At 38.8% G+C, this 25,589-nt stretch overlaps 1 protein-coding gene across 6 annotated transcripts in view; it reads right to left on the bottom strand.

Moving 5' to 3' along the window:
- adgrb3 (adhesion G protein-coupled receptor B3) overlaps window positions 1-25,589 on the bottom strand; it is a 172,602-nt gene that overhangs the window by 68,281 nt on the left and 78,732 nt on the right. For 5 of the 6 annotated variants that reach the window (XM_084735207.1, XM_084735210.1, XM_084735209.1 and 2 more), the window contains 6 exons: window positions 23,976-24,140; window positions 23,374-23,475; window positions 13,991-14,097; window positions 10,842-11,036; window positions 4,218-4,286; window positions 233-341 (listed from right to left, as the gene is read on the bottom strand). In XM_084735207.1, the coding sequence (XP_084591333.1) occupies window positions 233-341; window positions 4,218-4,286; window positions 10,842-11,036; window positions 13,991-14,097; window positions 23,374-23,475; window positions 23,976-24,140 (747 nt within the window). The remainder of the gene's footprint in view (window positions 1-232; window positions 342-4,217; window positions 4,287-10,841; window positions 11,037-13,990; window positions 14,098-23,373; window positions 23,476-23,975; window positions 24,141-25,589) is intronic. The other variant, XM_084735208.1, reaches the window with a different exon arrangement.

Raw genomic sequence — 25,589 nt, 5'->3', positions numbered from 1 at the left:
AAGAATTTAGCACATTAAGACCACAAGCTCAGTTTTAATTAACATTATTGATTTGCAGTAATTTTACTCCCCCACCCTTACCACGCGCCATTTATCCTAAATTAATGATGGTGGGGAAATTGACACGAGGAGTCAGCAGAGCACAGGGATTATGTGTCCATGTCAAGCAGAAATAAATGGTGAAACGAGCTCAGCGGCTGTGTGCTGGGAGAAAAAGTGGGCTGATTCTTACCCAAGTTCCCAGTCATCAAATAGGCATTGTGGAAATCCTTCATGCCCAGTCCGACGATGTGGATGAATTCCTCTATGACCTGCATGAGCTCCACCGCTCCGGGATAGATCTGGACAAGATAAATAAGACCAGAAGACACTTTCAATTACACAAACGCAGCACGGATGGAAGTGTGGAGCATTAAATAAAAGCAGACAAAGACAAAAATAAGAAAGCAGGTCACAGTTACAAATTAAAAATAACCTTCAGATATAAACTTAAATATGGAAGCTGTAAAGAACACATAAACGCAGAATTAAATATACATTGTGATAACTAAACACATAATAAAGCCATAATAAAGCAAAATCAGAATCAAGTAGAAGAGAAAGGAACAATCTATGAGAATAAGAAGTCACAGAATGTTACAGATCTTTAGATTTAGTTTAAAACTTTCTATTAAATTTTCTATAAAATATTATATAATATTCATGTAACTGCAAATGAAGTAGAGCTCTAGCAATATGGGATTTTTGAGATACTGATTTTAGAGGTCAAAAATTCACAGAATACAGAGTCAGTCAATTTCTGAATATTTTAATGCTGTCAGTCGATTATGGGCAGGAATATATTCTTCAGGCCCGAGACTGAACCATCTGGAGATGAGACAATTAGTCAGATAATCAATATTCTGATTAACAGAAATGTAATCTACAACCATTTGTATCTGATTAGTTAGCTGGCTCACTGGAATCCCTGGTATTTCTTATCAATATGGCTGCTGTGACAAAGGATTATTTATTGGCTCCAGCCTCTCCAAAGCAGAGTTTTGAATTTTCTGTGGTCGGGTAACACTTTATAATAACCATCATTAATTAACAGTAAATTGATTGTTAATTAAACTTTAGTTATAGTTACTTTACATAACATAGTTATTTTAACAAACATTAACATTATCAAGCCTTCATAATATTTATAAATGCTTTATAACATTTATTAAGAAATTGTAAAGTTCTATAAACATCAGTTGCAACTTTATAATGGCCAAATAATATTAATATATGTTTTATAAACCATTTTATAAGTGATTGTAACTTTACAATAACCATCGAAAACCAAACTTCAAGTTAGTCAGCAACTCCACTCCTCAAACTATGACGCTGTGCACCTCACTTTATTTTTTTCCCAGGATGGCAAAAGCCACTTTGTCTCAGATTTGCTAATCCTAATATTCTTACCCTAACCCTACTCAGTCTCACTCCTCATATTTAAACATAATCAACGCAAGTACAAGCCAATCAGAGTCAGAGTAGGGTGTGTCATGACTGCCCGACCCTTTTAGCATCAATTATTAAATTAATCGTCAACTATTTTGATAATAAATTAGTCGGTTTGAGTAATTGAGTGAAAAAGTAGTCTAAAAAAGTACTTAAATGTAAATATTTTCTGGTTTATTTAGTCTTTGATGACAGTAAAAGTATATTTTTTATTTTCATTTTATAGACCAAACAGGCAAATAATCAGACAAAAAGTATGAAAATAATCAAAATAATTGTTAGTTGGGGCCCTACGTCTTTTTTTTTATACCTAACAGATCAAAAGATTAGTCGATTAATCCTGAAAATAACGGGCAGGCAGTTGCAGCCCTAATTGAACCATTCATGTGACTGTACCAGCATCAGAGCTTTAACCACCCAGTTTACACACACAGTTGTTGGTTGGCTTCTCTTCTGAAAGGCTCTGCCAAGTCAAGGGTGAGTGCCTGGGTTCATGCGATGCTTCACGGACATCAGCACTCAGCTAGAGAATGCAGAGCCAGGAATTCAGCACCGCGGACAGCTCCGCGGCTCGACCAGCAACGCTGCTGGTCGGGTCAGCTCTTTCCTCCAAGACGATAAATCAAAGGCACGCAAATCCAATAAGTGACCTTCAAAAGATTGGACGGCCGTCCTGCCCGCCAATCTCGTGGTGATGGGTCAGATCTAATAAGAGGCTTTGATTTGAGGGCCAGCAGTTTTGTCCTTTGACTGGGACGTAGTGAACACTGGCTGTAGGACTGTGTAGCTGTGCCATACATGACAACATTTATGCCAGACTCGAACACAGTTGCCACTTGCTGCAGAACAATGCTGTAACATTTCAAAATGTCAAATTGCGAGAGAAATGTGTCATATTATACAAATATTATTGCAGGAATTGTGCAAATGTGTGAGCACTCAGTGACGGTGTCAGGCAATTAGAAAGGCCTTTGAGTGGCATTAGGCAATTAGCACCTCACTCTTGATATTCAACAAACACCTGAGGCAGGTATTTCCCTCCTCGGTAACACCTTGTGTTCTGTGTGTTTGCACATGCCGCTACATGTGCCCCTGCTAAGCCAGGCAAGCGGATCAGTGATGCTGAAGTTGAGAGCCTCTGACACAGCAGAGTGAAAGCCATAGTGGGGGAGAAAAGCACATCACGTCGCCCCTTCCGGCATGTCTGACGCACAGTGCAGTCATGCTCATTCGGCTGGTCTCCATGGCAACCGTGAGATGTGAAGGCAGCGCAGGGAAATGGCTGCAGTGGAGGTTCTGTAGACAGAGCTCTTCCTTTCCTTGCCATGGTAACAGTGACAGGAGGTGAATATATAGTGATCTCCGCACAGAGCCAACTCTGCAGCGACCGAAACCTCATAGTGAGGTGTTTCATGTGAGTGTTTTCAATGTCCATGGCGCGCAGTGTGTGGGTGCTGTGTAAAAAAAAAAAAAAAACGAGCTCAGAACACTCATTAATGCAAGGGAAGCCAGCAAGTGAGAAAAATTGATAACTGTGAAGTCCAGGCATCGTCTGCTGAAATCAGACGACGTGCTGGAGTGCCGAAACTGAAGCAGCACTCCTTTAGACAGGCACATTAATAACTACAGAAATAATTAACACATATCTCTTCTGGGTGTTCAATCACAAAGACATCTCTTCCTATTCCTATATTTCTTCTAATCTGTCTGTCTCCATCTCTGACGCATTCTTATTGACGAAACTGCTCATTTGTGAGCTCCTCTCACCGACAACCTACCTCTGGGGCCTGCCAAACCGAAGCTGCAGTGAGTAAACACCTAATTACTGCCTGTAGAGACACTCAGGACTGGCACTCATGGCAGAGTTTGAACTGCCTGCATTCCCCCTACAATCTTACTAGAAGCCAGGCGTGAAGAAATGGAGACGAGAGAAGAGATCTGACTGATTTTAAGATGCCCGTCAGTGCAGGTGATACCTAATTTAAGTCAATTTAGCAGAGAAGGTGACAACAGAGCAGATGCCCTCTGCAGACTTGCAGTCATCACAGATGGTATCTCTGTCAGATCCTGGATGTGCGTGATTTCAGGGTTCAGGTTGTCTCAGACACCAGTGGCAGCTTTGAAAACAAGAGTTGCCACCTCTTGAGCTGAGAGATGTGTCCGACAGAGGACGTACCCTGAAGCCAATCTCCATGGATAAACACAGTGTCGAGAAAGTGTACTGTTCTGTACTCTGATCGACGGGACACTACAGCAGTGCTGCAGTCTGTTGCCCCTACATTTGCACTAGATACTGAGATACAGCTGCCTTACAATGTCAAACAGATGCAGAGTCCTGTGGTACAAACAATGCAACATCTAAACTGTCCGTTTCTGTGATAAAATTCAGCCGATTGAATGATCTAATCACACCGGTTGCCATGATCTGCATCAGCTGGGTGAAACAATGTGTGCAGCAGGAGTGAGTCCTGCAGTGATGATAGGTGGACAGTCTCTGTGGCACTGCTGCTGCCACCAAGTGGAGCTCTGAGGAACTGGCTTTCTAAATGAGGCCAGATGTCACACCTGCTAAAATGACCCCTCGCAGTGATACGAGTAATATAACATGATCTCAAAACTAACCTGAATTTTCTTTATTTCCCCTGATCAGATGGAGCAACTGCAAACACGCCCCGAGACACTCGTGCAGCATAATGAATTATTTACTGTGTGTACAGCTACATGCTTACCTTCTGTGCGTCCTCCCATTTCTCCTTATTTTCTTCCTCCAAGAGGTTACTGATGATTTGAAAGAAGTTCTGTGGAGATGATGAAAGGGAAAATACGTAATACACCCACACGCAAGTATTACAGGCACTGCAGCAAAGATGCTTTTAAAAATAATGGCACATAAACACCATGCACTCAAAAGAACTGTTATGGATACTATACAGACATTTACAGGGATTTTCTATAAGGGAGTAATGTCGGTCCCTGCGGGGCTCAATAGCACTGAGACATTTGCCACTGACACCGTGATGGTGAACCATCAGGGAAAAGATGGACTCTGGGAATCGGCTCTGGCAAAAATACACCTTGAACCCCCCTGCAGGTTGCAGCAAACACTTAATGCTAGAGGAGAGAAGCACAAGCTGCAATCAGAAAAAAAAGATGAAAGGGAATGTTTGAGCAGCTGTGTGGATTGTCTTCTGCAGCGGAGAGCAGGGGCTGCTTGGGGTGCATGCCTGCAGTAGTAATAGGACCCCCTGTCTGATCTTTAGCCTTGTTATTTCGTCTGGTCTACAATGTGCCTGAGGGAGTGGCTCTCTCTCTTGACACAGGCTATCTTGTTTTCTACTTGAATGCTTATGCTCCCTCTGGTGGTAATGTGCCCACTTTAACACTGCATTAGCGCAGAGACACACGGAGGGGGTGGGCTGGCTGACTGCTCTCCTGTCTGCCCACACACACTATAGAGCTCTCGTAATAACCGGAGACAGGATGCTTTCCTCATCTCACAGATTTTCTATGGTGGGAAAATGGCTGAATGGGCCCTGGGTTGCCCATCCACAGACAGAACATTTGGGTTTTATTTCTACAGAATATTAGCAGCAGACCGTACACCCTCACATCCAGCAGAAACTGTTGATAAATGTGCAGAAAACTAAGCAAAAGAGCATCCCCTATGTTTCATAGTTCAAATACCACTGCGCTTTGAAAGTGGATAATTAAGTGAGTTCAACATTTTGGTGATTTAATTAACCACATCCTAACCTGAGGTACAAGCTGAATGCCAATTAAGTCCTATCATAGTTAAAGGGACAGTTCACCCACAAATCAAAAGTTTTTTTCCTCTTATCTGCAGTGCTGTTTGTCCATCTAGATAGTTCTGCTATGAGCTGCAGAGTTTTGGAGATATCAGCCTTAAAGGTGTCTGCCTTCTCTTCGATATAATGGGATAGCACTCGGCTTGTGGTGCTCAAAGCACCAAAAAAACAAAAAATCTCTGTTCAGAAAACATGACCTGGTTACTTGAGATAATCCACTGACCTTGAGAGCAGTTTCATGAAGGACTTTTCTTTCTACAATAGAATCTACCAGAACTACTTTCTCTCTGTACTGGAATCTATCAGAACTATTTTCTTTCTAGTAGAAAGAAAACAGTTTGTTAGATCTTGCTGAAGGGTTTATTTTCTAGGTACCATGTTAGCCAGCTAACACTAGTTTCTTAATGTTAGTCTGCAGCTAATGCTAACATGGAGAGACAGGCACTAGAGGATGAGTTCAGGTTCCCGCCTGTGACTTCACAAACCCTGAACCTATCATTTAGAGCTTTCCTCTTAATGTTTTGTTACCATTAGCTGCCAGCAGGGTGGGAAATTAGCACCATTAGCACCAGCCAAACATTGGTAATGATAATGGCTGGTAGATTTCAGACACAAAATAATGATTTACAATAGAGGCTGGTGAGTTTGAACATTTCTCTCTCAGTGGCTGGTTCACATTTTAAATAGGTAATTTCCCACGCTGTCTGCCAGACTTACACTAGGAACCAGCGTTAGCTGGCTAGTATGGTAGCTAACAATGACAAAATAAGCTCCTCAGTAAGATCAACATTTTTTTTAAAGACTGAACTTGTCTGGCATTTGTACAGCTGTCCATGAGGATGTTAACTAATAACTGAACTGTTCACCTCGCAGTGGAATTACAAAAAGGCTTGTGAAACATGAAAACATGTTGCTGAAGAACTGTCAGTCCTCTTGCAGTTCTTTGGAGTCTTAAAATGTCTTAAATCTTATAAATAATAAGCCTTAAAGTTCATTTCACAGTCTACATTTGGGGTTCCATCTTTTTTTCTCCATCTCCCCAAAATAAGACACATATTTGGGGAAGAATCAATCAGAATCAACATTTCTGATCAAAATCTTCTAAAATGTCATACAGAACATCAAATTTAACTTTGTTATATATGTAAACACTCTGTTACAACACTACTTTAAAGATTTAAAACAAATTATGTGTTAACTATTTATTTCCTTAATCACTGCTTCTTTTTCTTTTTTCAATATCTTCAGACCCCTCAGAATGCAAATAGAAGCCTTTTAATTCCAAGGGGATGGCGTGTCTTTAAATTAAATAGCACATAATATGTATTAAACTAAGAAATAAAATACTGGAAATGTAATTCTCATTTGCAATGAAATAAAAAGAAGAGGTTTCTCATTATTGATTGATTGAACATCATTTTCACTGGAACATTTTGGTAATATTCACTGGACACACAACTGCGCCTCATTTTGTCTGCAGAGATTCTGATACGTGACGATGCAGCAAGAGAGACGAAAACAAGAAAATCTTTAGCAGCACAATGATGCAGAAGAGACTGACTTCTCCTTCATACAATCATTATTTAGGACATTAGCAAGTGAATTTAGCAATTTGTACTTTTAACATTTCGCTTTATACACACACACACACACACACACACACACACACACACACACACACACACACACACACACACACACATATGTATATATATACATATAAATATGACAGCTACAGGCCTGCCAGTAAAACTTTTTCATTATTAAAACATTGAAAAACAAACTTAGAAGTTAGAGGAAACTGCACTGTATAAATTAACTGAACTTTCACACTATTAAAACAGAAATTATTTCTACTTCCATGCAGAAAATGGCTGATGGGCAAGACTAATATTTTTCCAATTTTCCGGTGCTATTAAGTACATCTCTTTGCAGAAAGAACAACAACAACAAAACAAGCTTGATGCAGCAACAAAGCAAGATTAGCTATTTGGAATAGTGCAATGATGAGAATTAGACATTTCAGTAACACACATACAACATTCAAAAGTTGCTTTGCTGTTACCATCAAATAGCAAGTCACATTTATTTCGTTCTCATTTAAATTCACTCTAAAGAACAGCAAACATGTCACACACACACACACACACACACACACACACACACACACACACACACACACACACACACAAACTAAAGCATGCACAACAGACACGCAGGGCAGCATAAAGACCACAAAGAGGCCCGAGAAGCAGTGCCTTTGAAAATGACACGGTTCTGAGGACATAAATTATCTTATTGGTGATGGAGGTGGAGCTTTAGCTATAATCTCCATCATCCTATTGACATAAAGAGGATCAAGACTGCAGTCAACCCCAACATGATGAGATGAAACAGCTTAGGACGTGGAGGAGATCTCCTGATACAACAGAGCCATGGGGTGTGTTTGTGTGTGTCAGCCTTTGTGCTATTTCAGACATGTTAGAAAACCTTTTTTTTTCTCATATATTACACTGTTGGTAGTAAATTATGTCAAACATTACCCCCATCCAGCTTATTATTTTTGTCACAACAGACACATTTGTAATCTGCTACAGAGGCCAACAGTGAGGTTCCGGAAATGAAAATCCCAGTCATATTTTGAGGGTTTAGATTAAACCACAAACTATAACGTATCAGGTGACAAGTTGCTTATGATGAAGACTAATGATTAATTTGGTTTCACTCTTTTCTTATTACAGTTATATTCTATGTTCAGAACAAGTAATTGGTTCTATATGTTATTAGTATTGTGTGTATTGGCAGGGTTGGGAAGGTTACTAATTACTAATTACATGTTAAAAAAAATGTGTCCAGGAAACTAATCCAACTATCACAATATTAAAGTAATGTAACTTGATTACTTTCCATAACTTTTGGATTACCTTCATACCAAGTGTTGTGAAACTGTTTAGCTTAATATAATGTTTTACATTCATGGTCGGGGTCTTTCATTGTTTGTCCAGATATTCCTTCATTTGTTATGTGAGAATACATTTAAATGTATGTTATTCACATTTCACTGTCAAACTTCTAGTAAACTGCCATAAACTTAATGTCACACACATTCCGGTCACCAACATCTCCATCTACAGTCCTAAAATATTTTTTTTTTGTGCTAGTAGTAGCATTATTGGCAGGTTAGCCAGCCGACTATAGCTAATGTTAGCAGTTGGTCTGTTGTAATGATAGTGGTTGGCCTGTGAAGCCGACGTTAGCGGCTGATCTTACATGTGAATGTTTCTTTGAATGATATGTTGAGACAAGATGGTGAAATTTCCACCTTGTGAAAGCATTTTTTCAAGAGATATTGAATTGGCAGTTGTCTTCCTTCATCCTTCTCGCTTACTTTTCCCTTTTATTTAAGGTAACTACTGTACACCAAGCACTTTGAATTTATGAACAAGTTTGGAAGTTTTGCCGTGTTACAGCGGTTTTATATGGAAGGAAAATAATGCTTTTGTACTGTTGTTGAATTGTTGATTGAAGGAGGTTTTTTTTTTTTTTGCCTGGCTCAGACACCAAGACCAAGTGGTCTCTGCATGGTTTACATTTAAGCTACGTGCTATTATAGTTTAAAGTGTAGTTTAAGCTGCTCTTTTAACATCATAATAAATAAAACAGGTTAAAAATGTAAACTTATTTTGTCAGTTTAATGTCATAAAATAATTCATTTTAAAAGATAATTTACAAGATGTCAAAAAAGGATACTGTGTAACTGTGGTCCTGAAACTGAGTGTGTTCGTACTTTGGAAAATGTATATTTTGTTGGATTATTATGCAACTCAGTACTGATGAGTGAAGGTGAGAGCTGTGTGTGGTTGTCTTGTTTCAACGTCCTCTCTTACTATTGTCCTTTATTTGAGGACACAACATTTACAACACTGTTATTAACCATGAAACACTGTAATAATGACAAACATTAAATCTAAGAAGATGAGATGAGCATTTCCTTCACTCTTCAAATAATTATGTACACAGTCTTGTACCTTTGCCTTTTTTCCCCCTAATTTCCAATCTTTTTTTTTTTTTGCTACAAATCAAAGGTTTTTATGGTCAAGATTCATCTTGTAGTCTGTTGGCTTGTTTCCAGGCTTAAAACTTTATAAAAGGATTTTCTGAAATGTCAGTGGAGTGAATGAACGGGAAATTCACTTTCTGGAACTGGAGCTGTTGAAAAAGTGGGCGGTCACCGTTGTACTCTTTTGTCTCTCAATTTTCAAATTGCAGGAGAGGTAATATTTGTTAAAGGTGAAATGTGTGTCAAAATTAAATAGTGTGGTGCTGCAGAGACGTCCTGGCCTAAACATCAGATCCTACAGACTGAACAAAATGTCTTTGTTTGGTACAGATCCAAAAATTACACTAGAATCATTTCAGTCCTTCCAGGAAGTTGCTATTTGCAGCAGTTAACCCAAATTTAACCGATGCCCGTAAATTCTGCACAACTTTGCAATTTTGTCCAATTACAGCAAGTTTTCTGCACATTTTATCAGTCATCATAGCTTCCTGCGAGTTCCAACAACCTGTGCAAAAAGCATACATCTGCATCTCAATGAACCAACTCAATTTTTTATTATTTACTATTTGTTTGTTTTTTTTGTCATATGTACTGAAAAGAGCACAAGGTTTGTTATTGACATTTACCAGTGCTCTGTGCACTTTTATATTTCTGTGTTTCCTGTTTTCTGTCTTTAAAAGGTTACAGAGTGCATTTTTATTCTCTCTGGAACAAGTTTCCTCTGACTTTTAATGAATTATACAAAAAAATCAATTGACAACTTTTTTTTTTCCAATTTTCACTTGACCCTGCAATTTCATTGCAAAACAAGCCTAGAAACACTGCAACGGGAGTCACAATTTTTCAGAAAAGCTGCCATGAAATTAGGCATTTTGGGCCACAACAATCACCAAAATCCTGGAGGGACTGTGATAAGTTTTTCAATGAAAATGAGAAACACGATAATATTGTAAATTTTATTGCAGTTGCAATGTCAGTCAAAATAACTGCAAATAGATGTTTTTTCAAAATTGTTCTCCGCTAAACAGGCCTCAACAATTAGGACTGCCTGCAAGCAAAATTCCATGTTGGGAAAGTACTGGGCAAGTGATAAAAAAGAAATAAAATATTGAGCTACTTTAATAATCGTTGAAGTTTCAAAGGAAAGTTCATGCGAAATGCTGCTTTCAGCTTCTCAAATATGGACTTTCACACTTTTCTTTGTTTATTATCATATTAAACTGCATATCTTTGGGTTCTAGACTATTTTTTTTTTACTTTTTTTTCTAAACTTTGCTGCATTAAATATAACAATTATCTTTTGATTGTTTAATAACCGCTAAAAAAAATAATTTGTACAGGGACAAGTAAAAATCTACTTCAGGTGAGTAAATTTCTGACATACCCAATCAGGCAAGTGAAAAAAATAACATAATTGCTGAACCCTGCTAAATATATTTCACAAAGATCCATGTCTACATGTTAAAATAAACCTGCTGTCCACTTACTTGTACATCATCTGAGGACGGCTCGTAGCTGGCTCTCTTGAAGGTCTCCGTCACGTTTCGAAGGATCTCCACAGAAGACAGCAGATCACCGGCGTAGAAGTTCCTCCTCTGGGTGAGGTCCAGCAGGTTTTTCGTGACCTGGGACATCCCATCCCCTGCCAGCATCCTCTGGCCCTTCGCAAGGTGCCCCTGAACCTCCAAAAACAGGAGAAGACAGAACTTGGGGCATCGGTGTCCTCGAGACTGGTGCTAAGCTTCACATTTTGGAGCAAATGGAGTGAGAAAAATCAGGCAGAAAGACTCGACTCTCTGAGGCCCTTTATGTGACACTTATATCTAAGCCGGGCTGAAATGTATTCTGCCTCACGGATGTTTTGAAATGAGCCAATATGAATAAAAGAGTTAACTGGAGCAGAAGACACATATTTAGGCTGAAATTGCACAGCGAAATGACATTTCACATCATTGCACAGGGTTTATGTCCATAAATACACGTTCACAGGTGCAGCGCTGTATGTGCTATCTCAGCTCTTCTGAATTATTTTATTTTTAAAAGTGATGGAGGGTTACCAAAATTACCTAGTCTAGTGGAAGTGTTATTGTATTTCCAGACTAAAGGCAAACACTTTACAGCAGGATTATATTAAATAAAGCTCCCTAAAAGAACTCAGACTTTAATAAAAAAAAAAGAAAAGTTTTTTAACTCATCATACATGAGATGAAAAAGGATGAAAGAGAAAGTTCACATAAGTTTTTTTTTTTTTGTTTGGATAAAAGTGTGGTTCTATTAAAAAGAAAATAGACACCATTAACTGAGTTTCCCTAATGTTGTTGTGGTGCAACATAAACACTTGTACTCTGATGTGTTTCTGCAACCCAACAATGAAAATTTGGATGTTAAAATGTATCATATGACGTTTGTTAAAATATGTGCATGATGTTATTAAACACGTTGACATAAAAATAATTTACATTTCTAAAGCATTTTATGGCTTGAAAACACTTCAATAAAAATATGACATTATATAATTTAAATATTACTTTACACCAAATTAAAATTCTTTCTTTTGTTTACTCATCAATTATATGATTTTTTTCATCTAACTGTGTGTTCTACCACCCATACTACCATACTATTTAGCATGCAAGAAAAAGATTTAGCATGTACACATACATAATATGTCAAATGCAGTGTGTCAAAAATACCAGGATGTCCTTCTGCATCTGGTCACATTTTGCAGTGTAAACGGCAGGCTTTTCTGGTTAATCTGACCCACAATCCTTTGTGATGGCAATATGAGCAGGAGGGTCAAAGTTCAAGGAGCAATGTTACATTATCAGAATAAATAGTATGTCACAATTGTAAGCATACTGCATGCATCAGAATGTATTTTGTAAGGGCCGATGCAGTTCATACTACAAGTAAAGAGACAAAGTGTGTAATTTGGAATGCAGGGTTAACGTGTCTGTCCCACACTGAAGTGCTTTTTAAAGCCAAACTATTACACTTTTTATGGAAACAGAAGTTATAAAGCGAGACATGTTGGGTTACACACACCAGGTGACCCTGAATATCAAGAAAAACAAGGCAAAGATCATCTTCTCCTCTAGAGGATTTATTGCGTGTCCTTACCCAACAGCTTGGTGATTGTGTATTTTGAGCTACATTTTTAAAATAATGTTATATTACTGCTGATTTCATCAGATGCTAAGAGTCAAAGCCAACATGGCAGACCTTGCTAGCTGCCATTTATCTGCGAAAAAAAAAAAAAAAATCGTTTCCATTAAGGGCTCAGTACATTATTGTATTTATGGGTGCATTTGTTTTGTGTTGTGTAATTGCCTGTCTCTCTGCTATTGCTTTGTTTTATTCTCTGTTGTTTTTGGTCTGTTTGTTTTTTGTGTTGCTCAGTTCTGTTTTCCCTGAAAAGCAGAATTAAGACATCTGTGAGTCCTATGATTATATGTAGATTAACTGAAAAAGAAAATCAATAAAAAACTTAAATGACAAAAACAGCAGAAATGTCATTTGTGCAGCATGTCTTTAGATGTCACAGTAAAGCCCCGGTGTTTCAGCAGAGACAATTTCAATGCAATGGGTAACTTCAGTATTTTTCAAACTGGACCCTAATTTTCTGTGTGTCTGTGTGTAAGTGGTTAATAGAGACAACGATTTTGGAAATTAGTCCAGTATTGAGCGAGACTGATGCAGCCATCAGCCATCTGTTATAAAAAGCAGCTTATATCATCTTTTGTTTATAACAATACACATCTAAGTTTATCGTCTACATTTTCAGTTGCATAAAGAAAAACATGAAATCCCCTATTTCTTTTGTATTTTTTAGCCTGATGAACATACATTTAAGTGTCTTAAAATTGTATAGAAATTAAAAAATCTATAACCAATGAAAAAATAAACAGGTTCTAGGTCAAATTATTAATGACTATATGCAATCTTGTGTAATTGTTTATATGTATTGCAGAACCTGGTGGTTAAATTTAAAGGTAGAGTCAGTAGGATTTGTCTGAGCTGTTCGTAAATGCATCAGGGCGTCATATACCAACAGTTTGTGTTGGTGTGGCGTTCCAAGCACAGCAAAACAATAAGGGAAATTCAGAGATACAGGCAGAGGGGCTGCAGGGCCTCTGCAGATACAGCTACCATCACACAATTGCTGTGGATCATAAGTGATTATGTCATAGTCTATACATTGTTTTCTGCAGGAAAATGCTGCAGATCAAGGCTTGAAAATTCATCAAGGTTGATTTTTTTTTATTAAATGTTTTGGAGTGTCAAAAATGCCCACAGTTGCAGAAACACCCTGTAATAGATGATATTTGTTATGTAGTGAAATGCAAGTGAGGAAAGACACAGCGAGACGCAAGTCCAACAAGCTGAAGCAACAAGACAAACACAGATGAGAACATGCCAGAAACTCTAAATCAAACAGTCTAAGGACTTGACGATGACCATTCATTACACAGAGAAAAATGGCAAGAGCAGTGTTTTAATTTGCTCCTCTATTGAAAGTGGTTAATCTTTGGCTACAGTGTGATGAGAGTGGGGGGATGGGGGGGAAAACACTGGGGAGGTAATTTATGATGCATTGGAAACAGAGGCTGTGAGAGGGAGCTGACTTTGCACCTACTGATTGCTGCAAGTATCTGAATTCATTTGTTATGCATCGAGCATAGCTGGGCTGCTCCCAGAAGGCCATACCGCGGTGATCCAAAGAGCAGCGTCGACTAGTGGTGCCTGTAGAAGGGGAAAGAGACAGCGACAGATTTGGAGAGGAGAAGGGGAGGGATGAGAGGGGAGATGAGGATGCAGGCGTAGAGAGAGAGTGAGGAGGGGGAGGAGGGAGGCGGGGTGTGTGTGGGATTAAGACCAAAGGAGAGGCAAAAGAAAGGCAGATGGAAGTGGTGGAGGCAGGAGGAAGAGAAGGACAAAAAAAGGAGAAGGAAGAGCGAAATATTAATTCTTTCCATGAGAGACTTATCTTTTCCCCTTTTGTCCATTTCTGTTGCCCATCACTCACCATCAAAATTTGATGTCGGCCATTAAATTTTGCAGCGGAGTTGAGGCACATTATAGACAGAGGGAGAGAGGTTCTGGAAGGAAAGTGCTGCAGTATTTGAACAGAAGTGGTTTCACATTATGAGCTGCAGACACAGTCCCATGGCTTTTAATATATGCACTGTGTGCCATGTTAATACAACTTACAGTGGATTATTCAAGCATGCAGCGGCTCAGCTGTGATAGCTGTCAGGCATTTAAACAGTGATCCCGAAATAGCAGAACCACCCAATATCCACCCACATCGCCATACACATCCCACATAGGGGTCCAACATCACACCTTCCCAGCTGTCGACCTGGTGGAGTGCACTTCACACATCGCCCCACCGCTCCAACACAGGTGCTTGACATCCTGAGGAAAACTCCCACAGTACAAAACATTTCCCCTGGCGTCGGCGCTTCACATAAACCCTCCGCTATCTCTTGTTCTCTCTCGTCGTTCACACACTAACACACACAGACAGAGAGAGATCAAAACCACACCTCCTCCGCCCACCTTCTCCACAGCTACTACCTGGCGATATGCACTGAAGCCGTGACTGCACACAAAAAAAAAACCCATCGCTATACGCCGGGAGCACCCATGCGGCACCATGAGACAACCCAGAGGGCAGCAGGAGAGCTGAGCATCCGTCTCCATCCACACCGGCTTCACCTGGGCGGTTTTATTTTCTCTCATAATCCAGACTCCTATTTTTGAAGACGGCAGAACTCAAAAGAATATTTTCACATTTTTCACTCGATCGTTTTCAGGCTCAAAAAGAAGGAAAAAAGTGGTGGAAAAAAAAGTGTATTTTATGATGGCTCGATACTGAGAAATTAGAGATTCACTTCAGTGTTTTGGCTCTGACATTCCTAAAGGTCACTGTAAACTGAGAAAGACTGCGCGCTTTAAGTGGGAATTGGCAAAAAGACACAAAGCAGTAAAAAGAGGTCACATTCAAGAACTGTTTTAAAATATGCTTGAAAGCTCCTTAGATGACACATGTGAATCATGTTTTTGTCTCGATCTGAAACACATTTTGAAAGCATGCTTGATGACCTTTCCTTTGCTTTCAGTCTAGTATGACAGTCCACTCATTAAACAGTTAATGACTATACAGCTACATGGGTCGAGTATTACGCTGCGATTCTAATGTGAATTCAGCAGAGCTTCAAGATATAAATTGTCTAAGGCCAAAATCATTTTAATGTGAGAAGCCTGAACCAGAGCTCTTTATTTTGTTTACACAACAGTTCTGCAGAGAAAAATCATGGCTGTGTTTTATTAGCTGTGTAATATAAAACCTAATACCAAACTTATTGACATGTCATAATAAAAAAAAACAAAACATGTTAAGCACTTGAGAAACACCGCTCATGTGAGCAGTGGCAAACCTACTTTTCTTTTTTTTTTTTATTTGCACATAAAACTACAATACTGTATACATATATATATATATATATATATATATATATATAGTATGTATAATTTTGTAGTATTAGTTATTATTATTTTTGTAGTAGTATTAGTATCATCAGCAAACAAAATAGAAAAAGATTTACAAATTAACGAAAAGTCATTAATATAAATAAAAAACGAGGGTCCCAAAATGGATCCTTGTGGTACACCGCATGTTATATGAACTGTATTTAAAGCACAACTATTTAATAATACATGATTCTCTTTTTCTCACTTTATCACAGTGTTAGGAGACACATCACATATCCTTTACCCCTCCAAATCCAAATGTTCATACTTCAACATGTTATTTTATGTGTATTTCTTAAAATACAGTGTTTTTTTCACTGCTTTAGGCTTTGATCCCTGTGGGTGATGGGATCAAATGAGGTCAGTGATGGCATCGTGAGGCTTTCGCTTTGATTCTGCTTCAATCTGTCGTCTGTCCTTGCATCATCATTGATGCAGAGTGGGTTGAGTATGAAATATAGGTCAGTGGAGATGCGCTTGATCAAAACCAAGGCTGCACTCCACCGAGGCATTGACCTGTCGCGGCCCGGTTTTTACAGCATCCTCAGCTCGGCTGCCATTAAAGGAGACTTTTCATTCAAACAATCCTCCCTGAGACAGGAGGCTAAAACAGTGTTTACCAGAGATAAGACGTGTCTAAAAACACTCTCTGAGAGGGACTTTTGTGGATTTAGTGTGTTGAATATCATCCAGTGGTGGAAAAACAACTAAAGAAATCCTTTACTTTTGAGAAAGAAACCACCCACCACCAAGAGCATCAAGACAACGAATGTACTTAAATATCACAAATTACCTAATTCATTTTAAAGGATGGCGGCGTTTATGTTTGCTGAGTACATGATCAGTTTTCTCTGCATTAACCCATGAAGAGTGTTTAATAGCTTGTGGTTCTCGTGCTTTAATTGCTGCCTCTTCAGTTGGGTGACTCGAACTGTAATTGAGATTTGGGGCTCTCAGAAGACAGGCACATAAATAACAGCAACAGAACTCCTACAAGTGGTCGTAGCATCAAACTTGCCTGTAAACACTTAAAGGTTAAAGAAATGTCATTAATGAAAGCAAATATCAGCCATGTAACGCCACTTGTATTATTAGTTTTTGAGACCTCGATTAATTTAAATAGTCACCTACTGTTTTGATAACCAATCAGTTAACCATTTTGAGTAACACATTTGTGAAAAAAAATGTCCACATCCTCTAATTTCATCTTCTTAAATGTGAATAGTTTCTGGTTAGTATTTTATGACAGTAAATTAAATATCTTTTGGTTGTGGACAAAACAAGACATTTGAGGACGTCATCTTAGGCTTTGAAACAATGATCAACATTTTTCACAATTTTCTGACATTTTGTGCACAAAACAACTAATTGATTAATTAAGAAAATAATCAACAGATTAATCGATGATTACAACAATTGTTACTTGCGGCCCTAAATGTGATCAATGCTTTCCCTAAAAACCTGCTGCATGTAATCTGAGTCATGTCTTCTGCCCTCCCCGGCCTGTGAGGGCAAAATCCAACATGGCCGCCTTCACGTAGTGACTTTCATGTTTTTGGGAAGGAAATCTTTCCTAATTTTGAAAAGGTTACATAAGAATAACTGTTGTTACTAATATTTCAGTATAAGAATTATTAATTCATATTTTGTACTATATTTTATAGTAAAATTGTGCTGAAAATGTGAGTATCACACATGATATGGTATTTCATGATGCAATCTGAATTATACCTACCACAAACACAAATACACTGTTAAATTAATTAAAGAATGAAGTGTCATAATCTGTATTGTACATTGACCAGGTCAGATTATATTGACCAAGCTGTTTTTGTTGACCACAAGATGAAATAAAAAATGGTTTCTATTTGAAACAAATTATTTAAAGCAACTGAAATGCACCGAATCTTACAAAAACAATGAACAATATTTGCATTTCTTTCTAAAATAAAAATGATTGTGATCACTAAATGTTTATAAATACCCTACATATTAAATATGATACAAACAAAAAAATCATACATGTAAATCATACAGAAAAATTTGAAGGTGATTTCCTGAAAAGATCCAGTAAACACACTAGCAGTTATTCACTGTGTCAGGTAGTAGTAGTGGTAGTATCACTCTGCTCTTTGCACACCCAGTCCTCTTGGACTGTGTCTGAGGTCAGATGATCCTCAGTGTCTTGTATCTTTCTGCACCTTATTTATTTATTTACATTTTCACTTTGCATATTTGAACAGTGTTTTTTTTTTCTTACATTTTGTGTATTTTGTGCATTTTCTGTGTATTTTTGTCTTTGTATTTTATCACGAGTACATGGCTGCTAAGACAATTTAATTTCCCCTTGCAGATTAATAATATCTATCTGAAAAGTGCATCTTAAGATTTCTGTGCAGTTTATTAAATAGATTTGGGAATCTCATTTTCTGTCAGCGTGTTTGTGTTTTTCTTCAGCCTGGCACAGAGCCTGGAAGTCACCCAGTCTCTTCAGGAAAGTCAGACCAGTATGACAGAAGGTTTCTGTAAATGTACCCGGCGTACGAACCTTCGTTTGAGTGATAAAAAGCGAACAAATTCATCTGCTGCGTGTGCGTCTCCTCTCCACTTCTCCTCCCCTCTCGCCTCTGGTGGCAGTTGTCATCTGTGATGTCCGAGGTGGCGCTGACGCCCCTGCGCTGGGTGCTGTTCCTATGATGACCTTGATGACGACAGTGACTACGGCTGAGTAGGCGCTGATGCCTCCTCCTAACACATTTGGACGCCTCCACCCAAGCAGCCTCACTGCATTCATGTCGCGCATTTTGTTGTGTTGCCTTCGCTGATCAATATTTCATCTTTGTTTACTCACTCTCAGCAGCAATTTACACGTCTGACTGTCCTGGATGGAGGAGGCCTGTGTGCGTGTGAGGTCTTTGGTTTCTTTTCACATTTTTCTCATTAAGGGTTTTGCGACTTTGACCTTGATCTAACTACAGGTCAAAGGTTGGGAGGCCTTTTTTTCATTTATAGTCCCACAATGTGGGCTGTGTGAAACCCACTGACACTAGAGCTGTGATTAATGGCTTTACAAATAAACTTGACCTGACCTGAACTATTGTCCATCATGGTGTTTTTTCCAGTGGTCAGAGCCAGCTTTGACAGGGGGATGCACTGTGCTTAAACATGATGTATGTCTGCTATCTGTTATTTTACCCTTTTATCAGGACACTGGTCTTCTGTTGCTCCAGCAATAAAGGTCCTGGCTCCCTGGTGAAGTGACATGGCACCCTCTTGTTATCTGTGTGTGGGACTGGCTGTGCATGCAGATGCACACAGTCCACCAACACTGACAAACACAAAGAACTCAGCTCTGGTTTAATGCAGAATGCCAGAATGTGTTGACCTGCTGTATGATCATATTAAATAATAGTACATGGCAGGGCAGGAATTTCATGCCCCCCAAATTTGGCCTTATGCCCCTCAAAAAATGATCTGCCCTGCAGATTTTCCTTTTTTCTCCTCTCCCTCTTTCCTGTCATTATGATTTTTAGATTTTTAGACACCGATGTCTTTTGTCGAGGCTCTCACTGGGCAACATCAAGTGAAATGTTGTAGATTTTGAGCCTGGTATGATACGCTGGAAATCCACCAGGCTATGTAAATGTGATGCAGCAGACTGGCAGCAGCAACAAAGCGCTCAGAATGAGGACAGGAAAGGGAGCGTGCCAATATGGACAGAAGTGTCGATGTGATATAAACTTTGTTTGATCATGAAGCCTGATGTTACTCTATAATTCTGTTACACTGCAGACTGGAGACTCTGTTAACAGAGATGAAAAACTAGATCTGTGTTACGTATTTTTTCATTAAGCTTCAGCCTGTCCATATACCATGTCTCTGTTTGGAAGCACTTTAATGAAAAAAAGAAGGTCCTGTAAGTCATAATGAAAATCCCTCTCAAAACACTGACTCATTCTCTCAAAATAATGATGTATTATCTCAAAATAACAGCTTGCTATATCAGAATAATGAGTAAGCATCTCAAAACTGACTTTTTATCTCAAAATAAAGACTTACTATGTCAAAATAATTAGTATTAGTATTATTATGAGCTAGTATTTCAACATAATGAGTTAGCATCTGAGAATAATGACTTTTTTTTATCTCAAAATAATGAGTTAGTGTCTCAAAATAATAATGAGAAACTTCCTTATTAATATTCAGTGTGCATGTTGGGAAAATTTTTTCATTATTTTAAGGTACTAACTCATTATAGTACATTGCGCACTATTTAGTATGTGATTTCATAGACTGACCTCTGACTGACTTCCTGCATCTTAGCATTAAAAATAAAACCATGCAATTCATTGTTTCATTTAATGGCCTCGCTGCTTCCTTGGCATTTGGTCTCTGTTCCCTCAAAACCCCTGACACACCGAAGACCAAGCGATCTTACCCCTAAAATGATGAAGTTACAGGTCTGGTACACAGACAGCAGCAAAGACAAACATCTCTGTAACAGCAGCTAAATTCAGCTGCACATAAGGAAAACATGGATCATTAATGTCCAGGTTTTGCAATAATACATTTTTTAATTTCTCTAAAATATAATTAAGGTAGTTAATTAATGTGACACCACTCAGTAACAAACGATAATGAGTTTATATAAAGGAGGCGACAATCTCACCCACTGGCTGACCTGAATCTGGCACCGAAAAACACCTTTAGGTGTGAATGAATGTCCTAATCAGTAAAAGTGTTACATTTCCATAATCATATCATAATGATATAGAAAAGAAGAAAAAAAAACAACAGCACAAAGAGAGCTCACTGGGAGCTGGAAATAGCTTCATAATACCAAACAGTTATTAGCCATAAAACTAATGTCAAGCCGGAGAGCTAATGTCATGCTAGTAAATCTTACTCAGGGAAACTTTGCCGCGGGTAAGCCATCTGTGAATGACAGCGTGTTTGCTGCTACAGCTAGTTTGCCAGTTAGCTATTTTATGGTTGTGGAAGAAATGTCTATTCCGACTGTTTCAAGTATATCAACAGCTTACTGTGTCCAACCTGCATGTAACTTTAGCACCCAACAGTGTTACATTGTCCTGTTCCGTTAGCAAACCGACCTTCAACGAGAACAAAAGTATCATAACAGCTTTATCAGAGGTTGCATTCCTTTTCATCCCCCCTCCCTCTTCCTGCCTCCTTTTTCTTCTTTTCAAGAGCTGAGCGTTCCCCTCGCCCCGTCAGAGCGCTTGCATCCTCTGCTCTGATGCTCCTCTCTCCGTGCACATATTAAAGCTTCTGCTTACTGTCTGAAAACAGACCTCGGTGTGCTTTTCTTCAACAATGCTCACAGAATCACTGTTACCAGGTTTTTTTTCCCCTTTTTTGCCTTCCATCCAATGCACACGCTGTGTCCTGACGGGTGAAGCCATGAGTTACATCGCTGCATGTGGAAATGGGATGAGAGAATATGTGCTTTCTCCTCACATGGAGAAACACAATTTTGGCAGTAGATATACTTTTATCATCATGATGTTTTGGCAATTTTATACACCACACAAGGATTAGGCAGGAAACCTAAGAAGAAAAAGGCTTGTTGATAACTTCTGTACAAAAGGACAGCTTGTTACGGTGGCACAAATCTATCATTATTCCTCATAATGTAGCCAAATTACTAACATTGTGATGCATATTCAAACAGTGATACTGTGACACTGGTGTAAAACTGCAGGGTAATTCTACCTTTGTTAAGTGATAGTTGTACTTGTTGGCAAATCAGTGTGATTCAAACAGCCATTCCCTGAAATTAAGTCAAATCTAAGTCAATCAATCACGCCATCGTAGTTAAAGCTGCTATACAGAGTTTTTAACCAGTTATGAAACCGTCTTAATTTTAATACAGATGCTTTTATACAACCTACATAAGTTAATTAGACCATCTTTGAAAAGTTTGGCTATTTGTACATGGTTATTCTTAATGCCTAATGAGTCGGAGTCTCCGTGAAATAACCCAGTGAGCATTTTTCAGTTGAAAAGACGTTTAAAAGATGACTATGGTCACGGGTGAAAAAGCGTTCAGAAATGGCTCAAAAGTTCAAGTTTTTTTCACAGACTAAGACGTTGATTGAACATTTAGACCATATTTCACTGGGATTTGCAAAAGTGAAATTATTCATCCTCTAAAACGTGCAAATGAAAGACTATTGTTGCTTTGGAGCTTAATTAGGAAAATACATAGAAATTTTCTTGGTTAAAAGCCAGAAAAATTATTTTGTATAGTTAGGTCTCCAAAGTGTGAATGCTCTATCTAAGCCACTCAAACACCACTAATTCCTGTCCTCATTAGCTTCTTTGTTGCTCTTTATACTTCGTCTCAGTGTATATGCCTTTGGAGTCGAAATTTCGAAAACACGAAAGCACTTACGCATGCGTGTTTTTATTTTACTTTAAGAACTTCTCCCATTGCGACGTCCTGGAAGCTCCTGTCGGCAGCACGCAGCCTGTAGAATTACGTCTGAGTGTGGGCCAGATTTTACCTACCAGTGAAATGTGACGGAACAAATTATAAGTATTATTACATCGATTTGTGCTTTGTGACACATTGAGGTTGCAAAGAGGGTGAAAAAGAGGTCTTAGATGTTTTCAACTAGAAATCAATGTTGAAATCCCGGTTGGTGCTCAGTGAGAAGATGAAACAAGCCTGTGTTTATGTTAGTACATTAATCAGTTAAAAAGAAGCAGGAGGAGGATTTTTATTTTGATAATTTTATTTTTATGGTTATGGTGGAGGAAACATGACCAGTTTAGTCCACAGGGGTTTCCAAAATCAACAAAATATGAAAGTTCCTTGTAGTAGCTTTAACAAATAACTGAGTCCACATCATACATAATAAAAATCCTTTTGTGGGAGGCGCACTCTTCATTTTACACCCACGGGATGGGTGACAACGATTTTTCATTTCTTTAAAGCTACAAGAAACTTTCATATTTTGTTGATTTTGGAGGTGCCTGCAGACAAAAGCGGTGGCGTTTCTACCGTAATAACCACAAAATGTAACATCAAAAATAAATATTATCTAGATAAGAATCTCCTTCTGCTTCTTTTTGGCTGGCTAATGTGCTACCCACTCTAATTTTGCTTATAGGGAAATGTAAAAACAGGCTTGTTTCATCTGATTTTAAGGAGAATCCGACCCGGTGGCAGCCATTAAGAATAACTACATAGACATAGCTGATCTTCTCATGAATGGTCTTGTTTGATTATGTTGTTTATGTAGGTTATATAGAGGAATCAGTATTAAACTGACACTGTGTCATAACCAGTTAAAAAGTCCTTGTAGGAGCTTTAAAGGAAGGAAGAAAAGCACCAATAATAAGAAGACTCACCTAAATCAGTCTACAGATGCCTCAGTGAACACTATACCATTTATAAATTGGGCAACGATAACAAAAGATCAATAACGACATGAAAGGTACTGCTCATGTTCTTGCCTGTGGCATTGGGTGGGCATCTATTAAAGGCCAGTTCTCCTGAAGGCGTCCGTCTCCACACCATCGACACTGCATAGTCCTCAGGACAAATCTCATACGGTGCTGAAAAGCAAAGCAGCACATATATCAATGCAAAGAGCTTAACAGCATGTCCAATGTGATGCAACAATTTCTTCATGTTACATATGAGAACATATGGAAATACAGGAGATCAAAGCTGTATGGACGCTGATGAACATGAGTATGCTGCTCAAGAATCTTTTACCACAACTTTTGTGACTGTAGGCACCGCATACTTATAAAAATAATAATAATTTTTTTTTGTGGGAAACTACGTTCTTTACTTCAGATAATAGAAGTATTAAGTGACTTTAGGTTTAAGACTCTACTTCAAAAAGAGATTATTTTGAAAAGTCATCAGTATGTCACCAGTATTAAATATATTCACACTCATTCATCCCTCCTCTGAATCTGCTTATCAGCTTCTCCTCCTCAGCTGCTGTTTTAACTGATCTTATGTAACGAGACATGTCACTCACCCCACGGAGATAATTATCTCCCTGCTTTCATTGACACACGAGTCTTATTATCCTTTGGCTCACCTGGACAGCGTTGGTCGCTGCACTTTCTGACTTCCTCTCCGGTGCCATCGCACTGCTGCCCGGTCACCGCTGCCCCCTGACACACCCGGGCTCGCCTCTGCCATCCGCCATCGCAGGACTTGGAGCAGCCACTCCACGGACCCCAAGGATTCCACTGGCCGTTGGCTAAAACAGAATCACTCTCGGTTAGACAAAAGACACTCTCAGAGGCATAAAGTTTGCCAGAAAACCAACAGAATATCGGCTATAATGATACACTGCTATGTGCAATTTTTCACTTGTGCTTTTAATTAGTGTTTGACATGTAAAATATAATTTTTGATTACATTTATTTCTTCTACTACTCATGCATTCAGCTTGGAGATGCAGTTTATTGATGATTCTCCAAAAATGAGCAAAATTACTTTGAATAATCGAGAGGATGTGTGTTTTATGGCTAAAGAAGCTGCTCTGAGAGTGGTGATTATTTGCCAATATTAAAAAGGCATTTATGCTGAAGTTTCCAAACCCAGCCGCATGTTTTATGCCCTTGTAATGAACACTGTTAAATTGTGCATTAGACAAAAAAACAGATGCTCCCCTTCAGCAGTGTAGTAAATCACATGCCCTTGTCTGAACGGAAAGGTACAACACCCTGTGAGCAGGAAACACACTCCACTCTCATTTTAACCTCCACTTACCCCCTCCTTCACACATGTGGAGCTGTTTCGTGTCCTACAACTAACCTCTGTCAGGATTGCTTCCGGAGGAGAGAGGAGAACAAAAACCAGTGTGACCTGTTGGCTAAAACTATCCGCGAGACATTGATCAAATCCCGGTAGATACAGAAGCCTCTGCTACACATCAGAGCAGCTGATTCGTCAGACAGATGCATGCTCATGAGTTTCAAAGGGCTCATTGTGCCGGCAGTCCTGGAGAAATTCTTCCAATTTTGAAACACATAACATTGATTCAAATCCTGCACAGGCCTTTATTGTACTTATTAGTCTGTGTGCGTGTGTGCGTGTGTGTGTGTGTGTGTGTGTGTGTGTGTTTTTTTTTTTTTGTTTTTTTTTACTTTATTCCATTTTGTCTCATTTCAAAGAAATTCCTGTTGCCTTTTAGCACACTACATTGCTCAAATATATTTGACTATTTCTGAAAAACTCTTTTGTGTTTGCTTTGAACTTTTATTTTTTTCCTACAAAAAGCAACACAATGCCTCCAGCAGTCATGGTCACAGTGTTGACTTGTTAAGGGATGGCTCAGACTGTGTTGTCTTGCTCATGTTTGATCTCTCACCTTGGAAACAAATAAGAATTGCTAAATAGGCGGGCCTCATTAAATGAATAAATTCTATAATGCATCCCTCTCACTCCGAGGCAAACAACAGCATCTCCCGCTTCATTATCACAAATTGAAAGTAAGCATTCACAGGCGTTTACCCCTATTGCACTGGTCCAAGAGAGCATGAGGCTGGAGGACTGGTTACACAACATTTCCACTGACTTTCAAACATTTGAGAGGAATCATTTTTGCCACACACATACCAGAGGAATACAGAATAAAATCCCAGCTGTTTTATGCTGCTGCAGTGAAAATTGCATCAGGAGATTATGAGAGTGCTCAGGCCCT

This window comes from Lutjanus erythropterus, chromosome 14, assembly GCF_056507025.1.
Source record: "Lutjanus erythropterus isolate fLutEry1 chromosome 14, fLutEry1.hap2, whole genome shotgun sequence".
NCBI classification, from domain to species: domain Eukaryota; kingdom Metazoa; phylum Chordata; class Actinopteri; order Lutjaniformes; family Lutjanidae; genus Lutjanus; species Lutjanus erythropterus.
The sequence above is the reverse complement of the archived record's forward strand: the minus strand, read 5'-3'. Positions and strand labels throughout refer to the sequence as shown.